Source organism: Lepidochelys olivacea (genome assembly GCF_965140295.1).
Source record: "Lepidochelys olivacea isolate rLepOli2 genome assembly, chromosome: 4".
Lineage (NCBI taxonomy): Eukaryota > Metazoa > Chordata > Testudines > Cheloniidae > Lepidochelys > Lepidochelys olivacea.
Genome location: NC_140414.1, coordinates 39,430,705 through 39,447,282, shown reverse-complemented (window position 1 = coordinate 39,447,282; position 16,578 = coordinate 39,430,705). Strand labels below are relative to the sequence as shown.

Here is a 16,578-nt window from a genome sequence, read left to right as displayed (position 1 = left end):
ACAAAGAAATACAGCTTTTGTGAAAAAAAGAACAAAGTTCTCAGTGTGTTTATGAGTAAAATTATCACATCTGCTCAGGCTCACTGCCCACTAGAGGAGCAGTATTTTTGGCTCAAGGAGCACATCTAGGCTCCTTACTTCCTCATTATTCTCCTGGCAGAACTGACTACTGCATTTCAGGATGTGGCTCTGTCATAAATATAAAGGGAAGGGTAAACCCCTTTGAAATCCCTCCTGGCCAGGGGAAAGCTCCTCTCACCTGTAAAGGGTTAAGAAGCTAAAGGTAACCTCGCTGGCACCTGACCAAAATGACCAATGAGGAGACAAGATACTTTCAAAAGCTGGGAGGAGGGAGAGAAACAAAGGGTCTGTGTCTGTCTGTAGTCGTCTTGGCCGGGGACAGAACAGGAATGGAGTCTTAGAACTTTTAGTAAGTAATCTAGCTAGGTATGTGTTAGATTATGATTTCTTTAAATGGCTGAGAAAAGAATTGTGCTGAATAGAATAACTATTTCTGTCTGTGTATCTTTTTTGTAACTTAAGGTTTTGCCTAGAGGGGTTCTCTATGTTTTTTGAATCTAATTACCCTGTAAGATATATACCATCCTGATTTTACAGGGGGAATTTCTTTATTTCTATTTACTTCTATTTTTTATTAAAAGTCTTCTTGTAAAACACTGAATGCTTTTTCATTGTTCTCAGATCCAAGGGTTTGGGTCTGTGGTCACCTATGCAAATTGGTGAGGCTTTTTATCCAACATTTCCCAGGAAAGGGGGAGTGCAAGTGTTGGGAGGATTGTTCATTGTTCTTAAGATCCAAGGGTCTGGGTCTGTAGTCACCTAGACAAATTGGTGAGGCTTTTTACCAAACCTTGTCCAGGAAGTGGGGTGCAAGGTTTTGGGAAGTATTTTGGGGGGAAGGACGCGTCCAAACAGCTCTTCCCCAGTAACCAGTATTAGTTTGGTGGTGGTAGCGGCCTGTCCAAGGTGTAATATTTTGTACCTTGGGGAAGTTTTGACCTAAGCTGGTAAAGATAAGCTTAGGAGGTTTTTCATGCAGGTCCCCACATCTGTACCCTAGAGTTCAGAGTGGGGGAGGAACCTTGACATGGTGGCACAGTGGTGGGATTAACCTGAAATCATTTTGAGATCCAGTTGAGATTTTTTGAACTAGAAATACAGATTTTAAAAAGGAATTTTTAGGAAGTCCAGAAGGCAGCTTTGAAACTGAAAGCAGCTTGGTTTCTCTCTGCTTTGTGGCCAAGCAGAGACAAAAGGGGATTTTATCTTGTGAATTGCAGGTTTTCTTTGCCTGGAGGCAGGGTACTTAACTCCTGCAGGGAAATTCACAGTCTTCCAACCCAGAGGTTTTTTTTTTTTCTTTTCTTCCTAAAAGTAAATAGGGGGTGTGTGCTCTACCCATTTGCCTGGAGACAAAAGTGGCAGGTTTTTTTTTAGGATTTTGATTTTTTTTTTTGTTTTACAAGGAGCACAGGTTCGAAAAGAAAATTTTTTTTTCTTCTTTGGGCTGGGTAAGCAGGTTTCCAAGTAGTTGGAGGTTTTTTGCTTTAATTTGGGCCCAGAGCAGAGACAAGGGAATTGTCTTTTTCTGTAGGCTGACAATCACTATCAGAGAATAGGTATTCTATTCCAGCACAGCAAAATTTTACAGCCAAGTTTTGTTTGTTTATTTCTAAACCTCGGGTGTAAAGTTAGTTAAAAACAGAGAGGTTAGAATGGCCAAATCCTCAGCTCGACTACAGCTGGAATTAGCCAAATTTCAGGCTGAGGAAAAACAAAGGGAACATGAAAGACAGATAGAACTCATGCGGCTGAAGGAGGAGGAGAAGGAAAAAGAGAGGAAGCATGTGGAGGAGATGGAGAGGATAAAGGCCCAGCAGAATATACCAACAAACCCTAGCAATCCTTCTCCAGGTACCACTTCCCATCCCAGAAAGTTCCCCACCTACAAGGCAGGTGATGATACTGAGGCCTTCTTAGAAAACTTCGAAAGGGCCTGCCTTGGGTACAACATCTCTACTGACCAATACATGGTAGAGCTGAGGCCACAGCTCAGTGGACCCTTAGCTGAGGTGGCAGCTGAAATGCCTAAAGAACACATGAACAAGTATGAACTGTTTAAATCCAAGGCGAGAGTCAGAATGGGGATAACACCCGAGCAGTCTCGTCGGAGGTTCAGAGCCCTAAGGTGGAAACCAGACATGTCATTTACCCGACATGCCTACCACATTGTAAAACATTGGGATGCCTGGATATCAGGAGCAAGTGTTGAATCTCCAGTAAATTTGCCCTTCCTAATGCAAATGGAACAATTCTTAGAGGGTGTTCCTGAGGAAATAGAAAGATACATCCTAGATGGGAAACCCAAAACTGTAATTGAGGCAGGAGAGATTGGAGCCAGATGGGTGGAGGTGGCAGAGAAGAAGAAAACTGGTCGCAGTTGGAGCGGAGACCAGAAGGGACCACCCCAGACCACACCCTATTACCGGGGGCCGCCCAAAGCCCCACCGACCTCCCAAAGAACCCTCCAGACCCCTTATCGTCCCACCACCCCGTTCTCCAGCAACCCTCCTCGCCCCAGTGACCCGTCAGCTGGACGATGTTTTAAGTGTAACGAGCTGGGGCATGTAAAGGCCAACTGCCCCAAGAACCCCAACAGATTACAGTTCATTGCACCGGAATCACACCAGAGGTCCACAGGCCCAGATACCTCCCAGATACCCTTGGAGCGGAGGGAAACTGTGAGTGTGGGTGGGAAGAAGGTCACCGCGTGGAGGGACACCGGAGCACAAGTGTCAGCTATCCATGCTTCCTTAGTGGACCCCAATTTAATCAACCCAGAGATCCAAGTGACGATTCAACCCTTCAAGTCCAACTCTTTCAATTTGCCTACAGCCAAGTTGCCTGTCCAGTACAAGGGCTGGTCAGGAATGTGGACTTTTGCAGTCTATGATGATTATCCCATCCCCATGCTGTTGGGGGAAGACTTGGCCAATCATGTGAAGCAGGCCAAGAGGGTGGGAATGGTCACCCGCAACCAGGCTAAACAAGCCGTGAGGCCTAGCTCTGTTCCGGAAACTTCTATCAGGACCCAGTCAGAGGTGATGGACCTGGACCCCAGGCCAATGTCTGCAACAGCAGTAGTGGATCCAGTCCCGGAGACCCAGACGGAACCAGTCCCAGAACCGGAACCAGCCAAACAACCAACACCAGACCCCGTGTCAGCACTGAATCCAGTACTTGCAACCTCAACACCAGAGGGCCCCACCGAACCTGAACTGGCAGCAGCCGATAACCCTACACAAGAGGCTCAGCCGGAGCCTGAATCCCAACATAGTGCACCAGCGGAGAGCGGTTCACAGTCAACAGAAACAGCTCCATCCCCTATATCGCTTCCAGAGGGACCAAGCCTAGGTCCACAATCCCATGAGGAACTGATGTCTCCAGCATCAAGGGAACAGTTCCAGACCGAACAGGAAGCAGATGAAAGCCTCCAGAGAGCTTGGACGGCGGCACGGAGCAACCCACCGCCTCTCAGCTCTTCTAATCGATCCAGAGAATTAAAGGTTTGTCAGTTTACAGCCCAGGGAGGAGACGACGCTGAGTGGCCTGAAGGTGTCTACTACGAAGGGAAATGTGCTGGTGGTGTGGAAGAGGTGAACCTCTCCATGACCCTTGGGCCTATGCAGCGACAGCAGATCCAGGAGCTGTGCACTAGCTACGCGCCAACGTTCTCAGCCACCCCAGGACTGACTGAACGGGCATACCACTCCATTGACACAGGTAATGCTCACCCAATTAGGGTCCAACCTTACCGGGTGTCTCCTCAAGCTAAAACTGCTATAGAACGGGAGATCCAGGATATGTTACAGATGGGTGTAATCCGCCCCTCTGAAAGTGCATGGGCATCTCCAGTGGTTCTAGTTCCCAAACCAGATGGGGAAATACGTTTTTGCGTGGACTACAGTAAGCTAAATGCTGTAACTCGCCCAGACAACTATCCTATGCCACGCACAGATGAACTATTAGAGAAACTGGGAAGGGCCCAGTTCATCTCTACCTTGGACTTAACCAAGGGGTACTGGCAGGTACCGCTAGATGAATCTGCCAAGGAAAGGTCAGCCTTCATCACACATCTCGGGCTGTATGAATTTAATGTACTCCCTTTCGGGCTGCGAAATGCACCCGCCACTTTCCAAAGACTTGTAGATGGTCTCCTAGCGGGATTAGGAGAATATGCAGTCGCCTACCTTGACGATGTGGCCATATTTTCGGATTCCTGGGCAGACCACCTGGAACATCTACAAAAAGTCCTTGAGCGCATAAGGGAGGCAGGACTAACTGTTAAGGCTAAGAAGTGTCAAATAGGCCTAAACAGAGTGACTTACCTTGGACACCAGGTGGGTCAAGGAACTATCAGCCCCCTACAGGCCAAAGTGGATGCTATCCAAAAGTGGCCTGTCCCAAAGTCAAAGAAACAGGTTCAATCCTTCTTAGGCTTGGCCGGTTATTACAGACGATTTGTACCGCACTACAGCCAAATCGCTGCCCCACTGACAGACCTAACCAAAAAGAAACAGCCAAATGCTGTTCAGTGGACCGGAAAGTGTCAGAAGGCCTTTAACAAGCTTAAAGCGACACTCATGTCTGACCCTGTACTAAGGGCCCCAGACTTTGACAAACCGTTCCTAGTAACCACAGATGCATCCGAGCGTGGTGTGGGAGCAGTTTTAATGCAGAAAGGACCTGATCAAGAATTCCACCCTGTAGTGTTTCTCAGCAAAAAACTGTCTGAGAGGGAAAGCAACTGGTCAGTCACTGAAAAAGAATGTTATGCCATTGTCTACGCTCTGGAAAAGCTACGCCCATATGTTTGGGGACGGCGTTTCCACCTGCAAACCGACCATGCTGCACTAAAGTGGCTTCACACCGTCAAAGAAACTAACAAAAAACTTCTTCGGTGGAGTTTAGCTCTCCAAGATTTTGATTTCGACATCCAACACATCTCAGGAGCTTCTAACAAAGTGGCTGATGCACTCTCCCGTGAAAGTTTCCCAGAATCAACTGGTTAAAATCGTCCTTGAGATGTGGAAAATATTGTTAGTCTTTATGTACTTGGTAGTATATTTAGAGATGCATGTGTCTTATTAACTCTGTTTTCCTAGAGCTCCAGGAAGAAATCCCAGCCAGTGTTTCACCCTAGCTGAGATTTGGGGGGCGTGTCATAAATATAAAGGGAAGGGTAAACCCCTTTGAAATCCCTCCTGGCCAGGGGAAAGCTCCTCTCACCTGTAAAGGGTTAAGAAGCTAAAGGTAACCTCGCTGGCACCTGACCAAAATGACCAATGAGGAGACAAGATACTTTCAAAAGCTGGGAGGAGGGAGAGAAACAAAGGGTCTGTGTCTGTCTGTAGTCGTCTTGGCTGGGGACAGAACAGGAATGGAGTCTTAGAACTTTTAGTAAGTAATCTAGCTAGGTATGTGTTAGATTATGATTTCTTTAAATGGCTGAGAAAAGAATTGTGCTGAATAGAATAACTATTTCTGTCTGTGTATCTTTTTTGTAACTTAAGGTTTTGCCTAGAGGGGTTCTCTATGTTTTTGAATCTAATTACCCTGTAAGATATATACCATCCTGATTTTACAGGGGGAATTTCTTTATTTCTATTTACTTCTATTTTTTATTAAAAGTCTTCTTGTAAAACACTGAATGCTTTTTCATTGTTCTCAGATCCAAGGGTTTGGGTCTGTGGTCACCTATGCAAATTGGTGAGGCTTTTTATCCAACATTTCCCAGGAAAGGGGGAGTGCAAGTGTTGGGAGGATTGTTCATTGTTCTTAAGATCCAAGGGTCTGGGTCTGTAGTCACCTAGACAAATTGGTGAGGCTTTTTACCAAACCTTGTCCAGGAAGTGGGGTGCAAGGTTTTGGGAAGTATTTTGGGGGGAAGGACGCGTCCAAACAGCTCTTCCCCAGTAACCAGTATTAGTTTGGTGGTGGTAGCGGCCTGTCCAAGGTGTAATATTTTGTACCTTGGGGAAGTTTTGACCTAAGCTGGTAAAGATAAGCTTAGGAGGTTTTTCATGCAGGTCCCCACATCTGTACCCTAGAGTTCAGAGTGGGGGAGGAACCTTGACAGGCTCACTTATGTCTTGTCTTTGAATTGCCGCTATAGGCTGGAACTGTTTACACTGTAACTAGCAATTTACCTCTATCTCAAGCAAGAAGATCCTTCTTAAACATCAACAAACGAGATCTCTGCAAGATGAAGACTGCACTTGTACATCAGTACCCCAAGCTGTCTGTGAAGCTGTCGGATTGTAATGCTGCCTCCTCGCTAAGGGGCCAGGAATGACCTCTTTTGTGTATACTGTTGTACTGTAACTCTGAGGGACTGCTGTATACAAGGACACACTCTGCTGCGAAAGCTGTTAGATTTTTTCCAAGTAAAGCTGCTGCCAAAGATTAAAGAAAACCCTACTCACCGGACTCTGAAGAGCACGAGTGACCGCGATCTGATGTCTCACAGTCCCTTAGATCGACAGCTCTGCGTTCCCTGTGACCGTTTCGTGCCATCACAACAATGAACTGGAAAACATATACAAATCTAGTAGACAGTCTATTGTTCTTTGCAGAGTAACATACAGTGAGCCACACTCATAAGGGGAGGGATCACTCAGTGGTTTGAGCCTTGGCCTGCTAAACCCAGGGTTGTGAGTTCAATCTTTGAGGGGGCCCTTTAGGGGATCTGGGGCAAAAACTGGGGATTGGTCCTGCTTTGAGCATGGGGGTTGGACTAGATGACCTCGTGAGGCCCCTTCCAACCCTGAGAGTCTGTGATTCTAAACAGTAGCCATTGTGCTGCATGGGCAGCATGCTCAGCCCACAGTGTGGAGCAAAGTGCCTAATGTCCTCCAGCACCAGTCCCTTCTCTCCAGCTAATTAGGTTGCTGAACTGAAAGCACAGCTGTTAAGTCTCCCAGTTTCCCTGGAAGTGTCTGCTCCTAGGTTCCTGAGCACATTTTCAATGAGCCTTTTGGGAACCTAGGAGAAGGCATCTGAAATCAGCCCACAGGCTCTGCCCTGTCCCAGGGACTTGGGGCCTAATTCCCCTTGATTTCCAAGCAAGGCACCTCAGCACTTTTGTAAATCTCCAGATGTCTATCTGCAACTTTACGCATCTACATACCTGTAAAAATCTGCCCCCTACTCTTCCTTTCTCTTTGGGGAGTGAGTCACCAGCTGCTCAGCAGCACAGAGAGCCAGGTCTGCAGGCAATGGCCACTAGGCAGCAGCTCGGAACAGGAGAGAGAGGAAATCCTCCAGAGCGGGTGAGGAAGAAAGCATGATTGTGACTCCTAGTTCCTAGCACATACTCCATGGGCATAAGGAAGAAGAAGACCTTGCCCCTTCTGGAGGTTAGGAGACGAGTAATTCTGCCCCAAGGGAGATGGGGAAATTCAACAGAGCAGTGTGAGGGAAGAACCAGAAAGAACAGAGTGAAAAGGCGTGGGAGACAGAGATAAAGGGGAATGGAGAAACTGGCCGTGAGGGATAGCTAAAAAGAAGGGAGGGAAATGGAAGAGGGATGTTCACAGATGAGAGCCAGAGGGAAGGTAAGGAGAGAGAAATTGGAGCAATATTTGATGTTGGCCTGGGGGGCATTGATTCACATGCAAAAAATCTCCAGACCTACAGCTGTAACAGGCATCCGGTGGACTCTGCATTATGTTGCAGATATTTGAAAAGCTGCTTCAAAGTAGAGCTAAACTTGCTGGATTACAGGTCTCAGAATAAACTAAACCCAGAATAGGCTCGTCCAACAGTTTGCCAAGGATCCCACACCTCCTGAGTGAACCTGGCTTGGTTTATGAGATTGCCTACAAAAAAACCTCTGCAAAATACACAGCTTAATGTGGGTTTGACAAAAACATGGTGAAAACTGACAGTTTCAATTGAGTTTGTGTTTATTTGAAACTGAAAGTCTATATGACACTCAAGGTTGTGAACTCCCTTAGTGTGAAAGTGAAGGAATTGTTGGCATAAACCCCACATGCAGCAAACTGCCATGTTTTGCACAACGCTAGTTGCAACCATTCTCCCTCAGCTGGAAGGATGGCGGCAGAGAGAGGACATTGGCATAGGGTGCAGGAGTAACTGAACCATTTTACCCAAGCAGTTCCAGTAACTGACGCCATGGCAATTGATTGCAGCTGGTGGGAAACGTTAGACCCCTTACATGCATGTGGGCTCCACATCAACTCAACATATTTCACAGCTGGGGGTGTGCGGGTGGGCCCAAATAGGGACAAGGCATGGAAGCTGTCTTGCACCTGGCCCAGAGATCAGAGAGCAGATTCCATTCCCCCAAATCCTCTTTTAGCTATACAAACACTGCTTACTGGGACCATTTACCAAGAAAGGGGTGAATTTCATTAACAGTTTACAGCTCCAGGTAGCATCAGTAGCATTATTTATTACATGTATTCTCATAGCATATGATCCACCCACTATTTAAGTAAGTCATTATTAAATAATATTATTAACCATTTACACTTTGGTAGCACCCAAAGACCCTAACCAGGATTGGTGCCCTATTGTGCTGGGAGCAATAAAGGCACAGCTGAAGAGACAGTCTCTGCCCCAGAAAGTAACTGAATTTTCTTTTTAAATAAAACCCACAAAGCTTATAATTCCGAGTGAATAGTAGGAGTGGATTACTGTCCAATGCTTTTCTTGGCAATAATGCTGTTCCCATGCCAAGTATGTGTGAAGATGCCATGGTACTTAATCCTCATGGCTACATCATCATTGAGCAAATTAAATGCATGATGCAAAAGTAATCTACTACTTCTAAGAGAAAGTAATAGTAGTGGGGCAGTGTGATTACTTGCTGAGCCAGTAACAAGTCATTTGAAATTAATTACTTTATTAAATATATTTTTACAACCCCCAGTAGAAGAACGTAGGTGGTGAAATTCATCACTAGAATGTATATTAGGCAGGTCGGATTTGTTTCTGTTGACTCAGTTCATTGTTTAGCTGTTTAATTACCCCCATACTCAATGCAAACGTCATCATCAGTTGATATTAGCTGCAGGGACAGATGCTGGTGAGGGCTGTGCTGATCAGCCGGAGGCCACCTAATACACAGGCTTTTCTCAGTCCAAACCAACAGGCTTTTCTCGATTCCAACAAATGTTTCTGATTTCCCAAACATCAGCTACTTTGCAAACTGTGTTTTTCTTCTCTGCCCATGAACAAGTGCCAGCATGGCTCAAATTCATCGCATTTGCTATCTGATACCTGCAGGAACAAAGTGCCGACTGGCTCAGCAACTGAAACGCTGGTAATAAAAGGTCCACAGCAGCACGAGGCCTCACCAGCTAAAGAATTATTTCACGCTGCAACCATGGTCAAGTCAATTCAACATGCCTTGCATATGTTTAACCGCACGTTTCAGTGGCCACCCACTTGCAAACACAGCCTTCAGTCCAGTCCATTTGCAAAATGTCATTTTACTGTTGCTTAAAACAATCTTCAGAGCAGATACATGTTACATGCTATTTAAAATCTTCCAGCCCCTCACAGGTATTAATTTACAAACAAACCTGGCAAGGCCTGTAAATGGAATCGCTCTGGACTTGGAGACTTGGTGCAATAGTTTCAAGATAGGAACTTTTTATTCAAGATCAAATCTAGAATTAAACCTAATATCTCAATTATTTAAAAAACAAAACAAAAAACATTTAGGGCCTGAGCCTCTTTTACACTAAGGCCTGGTCTATACACAGTTTTTGTAATGGTATAACTATGTAGGTAAGGGATGTGAGGTTTTTTTTAACTGAAATAGTTATACTGATACAACTTGTAATGTGGACACAGTTATACTGCAATACAGCTACCTTACATTGGTCTAGCTTATTGCCTTTCCCATACAAGAATAAATTATTCCACTATATGAGTGCTGAATCCACATTGCAGAGAGGTGGGAGACAGGGGGGCAATGTACTGCTTTAATTATACTGGAAAGCTGTATAACTTGTGTGTGTAGATAAGGCTTTAGGCCACTTTACACTACCCTGGCAGTGAAAAGCTGTCTTAAAGCAAATGTCAGTGTATCCATATTTGCAAAGTGTGTAATTTAGGACCACTTTAAGGTTCGGTTACTGTGTCAGAGCAGTATAAAATAGCCTTAGTGTAAATGAAAATCAAGCTCATAGTGACAGGTTTCAGAGTAGCAGCCGTGTTAGTCTGTATCCGCAAAAAGAAAAGGAGTACTTGTGGCACCTTAGAGACTAACCAATTTATTTGAACATAAGCTTTCGTGAGCTACAGCTCACTTCCAATGAAAGCTCACGAAAGCTTATGCTCAAATAAATTTGTTAGTCTCTAAGGTGCCGTAAGCCCATAATGTAGATTTTATGGGGCCAAATTATCTCTATTACACTGGTGCAACCCCAGTGACTTCAACAGACTTGGACAAGTCTGACCACAAGGAGAATTTGACCCTCTGCATCAAGAAAAAATGGCTAAAAGAATATTTTATATTCGCTCACGCCTAAGCTGCCATAATAGATTGGATGTTTGTCTTTTCAAGCCTGCTTCTGATACAAAGGTATTTAACTGCATCAAACCCAAATATAAAGTTCGACATCTCGCCCAGCATGCAGAATACTTGGCTTCCAAGAAAACTTTTACAGGGAGGGCATACTTTCCTGTGAAAATAACTCAGTGATATGCCATGTCATCACTTTGCCATTTCCTTAATTTAGAACACAGTTCCAACTGTTGTGTTCAAAGCTAACAATAACACTGGCTAATGGTTGCAATACATTCAGGCAGCTGTGAACTTTGCGGGATAACAATGAGGTAAGATGAACTACGGTTCACAGCAAAGTATTTGATGACTCTAGCAGTTATTTAATATAGTTAAGATGAGAATTATTTGATGGATAATCTCAAGTGGATCCCTAATACCCTTTGATCCTTCCTACTTCCATATTAATATAGTTACCCGAGGCTTATTGCTAGTAGGTGTCACGTTCTCACTGTCGGCACTGCTGCTGGCATTTCTTATCGCTTCTGCGTATGGGTTCTTCTTATAGAAGTTCTGACTTCTGCAACAGAACAAAAGCCCCGACAAATTAACTGTCACTGGGAGGAACAGATGCCATTTTACTTTTACGTTTTATTTTATTGGCGAAGGGTAATATTTTGCTAATACTGACAAATGAGTGAATGTATTTTGTTTTCTTTCATACAGAGCAATTAGTACATTACTACTAATTACAGATGTGTGGTTAAAAAGTCCTGACTTGACAAAAGTGGAATGGTTCAAACAGTAGTAGGTACAGTAATAAAATGTTTGTGACAGTGTGCCTTCAGTATCATGTAGTTTATAAAAATAACAAGGATTTGGGAGGGAATAGTAAACAAACATAAGATTGTTTATTATTGTAATATTTGTTTATTTACAAATTTGGCTTTTTCCCCCTTTATTAAAAGGCCAGATACTCAGGGCTACGCATGCACAAATGCTATGACCGTGTGTCCAGTCGTGTGTGCAAGTCAGGGAAGTAAATATGCATGCATTCTTGCATGGTTATTTGAGCGTATACAATTCTGAAAATCCAACCCTCCTTTTTATTCATTGTTTTTCCATGAATGACATCAACAAAAGTTCAGAAAATCATATAGTAAATATTACTAATAATCTAGAGTACTCAAAATTCTAAGAACTAAAACATTTTCTGGAGTAAGCCTACCAGAGATAGTTATATAAGAGGAAAACTGTTTAGTTCTGAAAAAAGCCAATAATATTAAGAGGAGAAAAAAAGATACAAGTAATCAGATCTAAGTGGTCAATTTCACAATTCAAAGGCACTATTTCAGCAGTTGAACAATGATCACTGTAGTATAAGACTGAAAATGACTATGACTCCCATTTCGGAAAAGCATCCCTATTGGGGAACAGAGTTTGAACACCTACTTCATTTTAAGCGGGTTCTTAAGTGGTTTCCTGAATTGGGATCACAGACAGAATACATTTACTAGAAAACACAAACAGCTTTTCTCCTGATAAACGTTAACTAGAGTAGTTAATACTTTAGCTATCATCCATGCTCTCTCCTAAACTTAACTTGGGAGATGTCTCCAGATTAATTCTAGTGGAAACCGAGTTACTGCATCTGATAAGCTCTACTTTTAATGCCAGTTACCAATTGATCTTTATTAGATTAAATGAAAATCTTCCTCTTTATTTCACCTTTCTTTTACATGTTAATTAGCTATTTGTATCATGCCCGTAACTATCATATTTTGTCACATTTATAGAAATTAAATACAAACCAAAAATTGTCTTCTGGTGGAGATAAGTCAGACCCATCACCACCACAGATAGTAAGTACCTCCCTGTAGCTACTGACCCTAGAAACTAAACATGAGACTAAGAGGAGGTGTCCTGCACTGCATCCTGCACCCTAGGCTCTGATGTATCGCTGGAGAAAGTTAATTCCAAAGCCAAGGACTCTCCCCCAAGAGTGATAGACTCCAAGAGGATCAAATGTAGAAAAATCCCCCTGACAGGGGACAGGATGGAAGATAGATAGTATTTCATGAAGCCACATGTGAACCACTTGGCACTCTACGGACAACTGTCAAAGGGAGCTAGTGCCCGACAGTTCCAGAAGTGACTCAGACCCACAGCAAAACTCACACACAGGAACTATGTGCTCACAACAGCCTATCCCAGTTAAAAGGATTGTTTGAATTCTATTGTTCATTTTTTAAGCATACAGAACACCACATGCTAGAACAACTAGGCAGGTTTGAGGATCTCCATGTGTAACTTTGAGAACAATTTGAAGAGGCAGTGACACCAGTTGACTGAGCATGATCTTGGAACCAGGAACTTCTCAATTCTAATCCCAGCTGTGCCACTGACTTGCCCTGTGACCTTGGGCAAGTCACTTTTTCTCACCTGTCATATAGGGATATTAATACCTCCCAGCTTCAAAGAAGTGACATGAGGCTTATCCAGCTGCAGCAGTATAAAAATGTAAGGTGCTAAATATTAACAACAATAATTCTGTTTTATTTGACCATATCCACTAAACAAATTGACACAGTGCATCAATTCTTTTGCCTTCTACATTATAAATTTTGGAGGTGAATAAACATAGTTTTCCTTAGATTCTTGCAATTATAAAGAGATACGAGTTTGTGTTTTATGGGGGGAGAGTACGAGTATTACCAATCGGTTCATGGAATGTAATCAATATGTTTCAAAATATACTCAGCTACAAGAAAAAACAAAACAGCAATTTCAATCGAAATATTGGTTTCTAGGCTCCACTTAAATAGGGATTTTAGATCAGTAGTTTCATTTTGATCTAGTTGGGCTTGTAATAGCTATAGTACAAAGCCAGCCAAGCATATAACTGAAAACTTGCTCTTGAGGTAAACAGTTGTATTGATCCAAACCATCTGATAAAGAAGAAAAGTAAATCAGGGCAAAATGACAAAGATTTTGTTTTTAACAGAGTGCAGCTACGAAAGAAAAGGAAAAAAAGGGAAAAAAAAATATACTGTATCAGTGAATATCCCTGCACCTTCAAGCCATCTGTATTTTTCACTTTGTTAAAATGGCAGCTTCAATTAAAGACACAGAGTTAAGAAACCCTCACTCTGTTCATTTATTCTATATACATAATTCAGCTGACTTGTCTTTGAATCCCAAATCATGAAAACAGGCCAACCTGCAATTAGGTTTAAATCCAGGACTCTAAAATCAGTCAATAGAACATAAGAAATATGGCAGCACTTCCAGTTCTTTGGTCTAATATACTATGAATAATTAAATAAGAAAAAAATTACGTTAACTTCAATGGCTATTTGTGTTTAATGGACTCTGATCTTAAAAAACATACACACGCATACATACACCCACACATACTAGTAGGCAGGTTTATTTCCTTCTTTTTGATCTATGCAGGAGGAGGGTGTCTTGATTTGGCTGCTGGGTATTTTGCTCCAAGTACAAACTATAAGATTGTACTATAGCCTCCGAGAACAGTTGGGTGATGAGGTCCTTAAATACAGATACAGGTATTTGCATGAGAATTTCCTTTCCTAGAGTTTGATCCTGCTTTCTCAGTTCCCGGTGACACCTGGGCAAGTTGGGGGCTGCAATATATTGTAAGACTGAGACCCTCTGTCATCTATAGGAACAGTTTGTTTATAAATAACATGTTGATTATAGGGCATTTTCTCACCAAAAGGCAGCCCATCCCTGTGCAATCCCTAAGAGGCATTAGAGATTGATGGGAGAACTTTCCCAACAGAGACACCGTAGAAGACACATCCCTGTTGCTGATGCTTCCAGTACCTGGCAAGCTGCTGCTTCCACATGCTCTGCTACATGTATCATTGCAGCGCCTTGGTGATAAAAGGGGAACATATCTGATCTTCCCAGGCCAAGAAAATTCTCAGGCACAGCCCCTGCCCAACCTCACAGGATGGCTATCACAGAAAAGGCAAAGCCCTACCAATTGCTTTGCAGCTCTGCAGTACCGAAGAGAAACCTTAGGGGAAAAATATGCATTATAGGGCATGCGTCTGAACTTCCTCGTCAATACAAATTATGGATCCTTTTCAAACCTAATAGGGTCTATTCTTCTTCTCCCTCAACACATGTAACTCTCATTAATGTCAATGTGTGTACTGCAAACAAGGGAGTGGAGCTCAGATGCCTAAGGATTGTGAATAATTCATAGGATAAATTACCGAAAAGAAAAAAAGAGCAAAATACATGTGGGGCCAGATCCTCAGCTGCTGTAAACTGGCATAGCCCCTATACCTCACCATTAGTTATGCAAAAACTGCTTGGTACCTCAGAGTTGTGTTGTAAATTTGTGATTGAAAGTTTTACCTGTAACAGTAAGCAGCAAGAGATCCCAGGAGGAGCAGCAGGATCAGCACAACTATACAAACGGCAATTGTGATGTTCCGCTTCTTTATTTGCTCCATATGCTGCTGTTCCCACCATTCCAAGTCGCTGAACTGACAGCGCTCCCCCACGTAACCAGTCACACAGCTATCAAAAAAGCAAATGAGCACACACAGTAACCAATGGTGGAAAAGAAAAATGTCACTGTTTGAATCACCTTTGGTGTTGCTTCATCAAGTGCAACCCTTATGGAAGAGTCTTGGAAAGTTTAACAGGGATTAAATAAACCAAGAGGGTTTTACAGAAATTTCTCTAACCACCATTTAATAGCGAGATGTTATTTATAGAAACATCTTATAGAATTTTATAATAGGGATCTAATACCTTATTCAATTCTAGGAGGTGGTTAAAAAATTATAAGAAATTATTTTCTATTAAATTCTACAGGCATTTTCAATAAGGGAACGTTCCTCTGAGATTTTCAAAGTAGCATCTTCCAACAAGTAAGTTTCAAGTTTTTCCCTATAAAAGACTGTTTGAAAATGAGATCTTGCTGAATCATTTGGTTTTATTTTCAAACTGTTGTTGTTGTTGTTGTTAAACGCAATGGGGAAAGAAGAAGAAGGGGCATTACAAAAGCTCTTATGGATAGAAAATATCTGCAGGATCTTTTAAAATTTTAAATGAACAGTTGCTGCTTTTTTTAAAAAAAAATCACCTTTCAGTGTTGTGACCCCAGACACACACAAAAAAGTTCATGAAATTGACTAGAAACTGAAAAATAAAAGGGAATCTCGCCAATCTAGTTTCATTGTCCAAGCTGAGTGAAATACAAAACGGGAACAATGCAACATAAACAGCAAAAAGTAAACTAGATTCTTAAAATTCTTTCAGGGTTAATAATGTAGACCCAAATCCCACTCACCAAACTGGTCTTACTGAAGTCAACAGAACCACCCACGAGTAAAGCAAGTAGGATGTGGCCTATAGTACCCTTTACTGATGATCTCAAATGCTGTGCAAACATTAATTACTAAATTAAGACCATGCACCTTGTTTCAGTCACAAGATATGACAAATACACACTAGAGCTAGAACAATGCTAATATGTTTATGATGTAAAACCGCAATAAATTCCATACAAGCCAAATGGGTCACTCTCTAATATGAGCATTTGAATCAAATTAAAATAAATTATGTTTGGTATGTGCAATTTATCACTAAACACATAGTTCCCCTCTCACCCCTAACTACATTCTTGTATTTAATGTGAATTCTACAGTCTAAATGAGGGAATACTGCCATCTAGTGTGCAAATATAAAAATAATCATTCAAAAGGGAGCCCTCTGCCATATGATATATAGTTCTAAACACAAATAATCTGTCTGCGGCAGCAGGGCCCACACGAAGACTTAGCGCACATCAGGCTCGTCCAAGGTAGATGTATAGCCCAGCTTTCCACAAACTAAGTGTTTGCATAGACACCCTCTAAAGAGAGCCCTGCCTTCTTGGGCTTTGGAAAGGATTCAGATGAGGTCTGATATGCAAACCATTTCTGTTGTTTTATTACCATTTTCTCTTTTTTCTAATGAACCCCTTGTTTTTA

General features: G+C 42.5%; 1 protein-coding gene across 6 annotated transcripts in view; it reads right to left on the bottom strand.

Moving 5' to 3' along the window:
• The window catches only part of EGF (epidermal growth factor), a 109,409-nt gene that overhangs the window by 21,646 nt on the left and 71,185 nt on the right, over positions 1–16,578 (bottom strand). For all 6 annotated transcript variants that reach the window (XR_014711241.1, XM_084625645.1, XM_084625644.1 and 3 more), the window contains 3 exons: positions 14,954–15,118; positions 11,039–11,141; positions 6,507–6,609 (listed from right to left, as the gene is read on the bottom strand). Coding sequence is in view for 5 of the 6 variants with exons in the window: in XM_084625645.1 (XP_084481771.1) it covers positions 6,507–6,609; positions 11,039–11,141; positions 14,954–15,118 (371 nt within the window). In the remaining variant the exon portion in view is untranslated. The remainder of the gene's footprint in view (positions 1–6,506; positions 6,610–11,038; positions 11,142–14,953; positions 15,119–16,578) is intronic.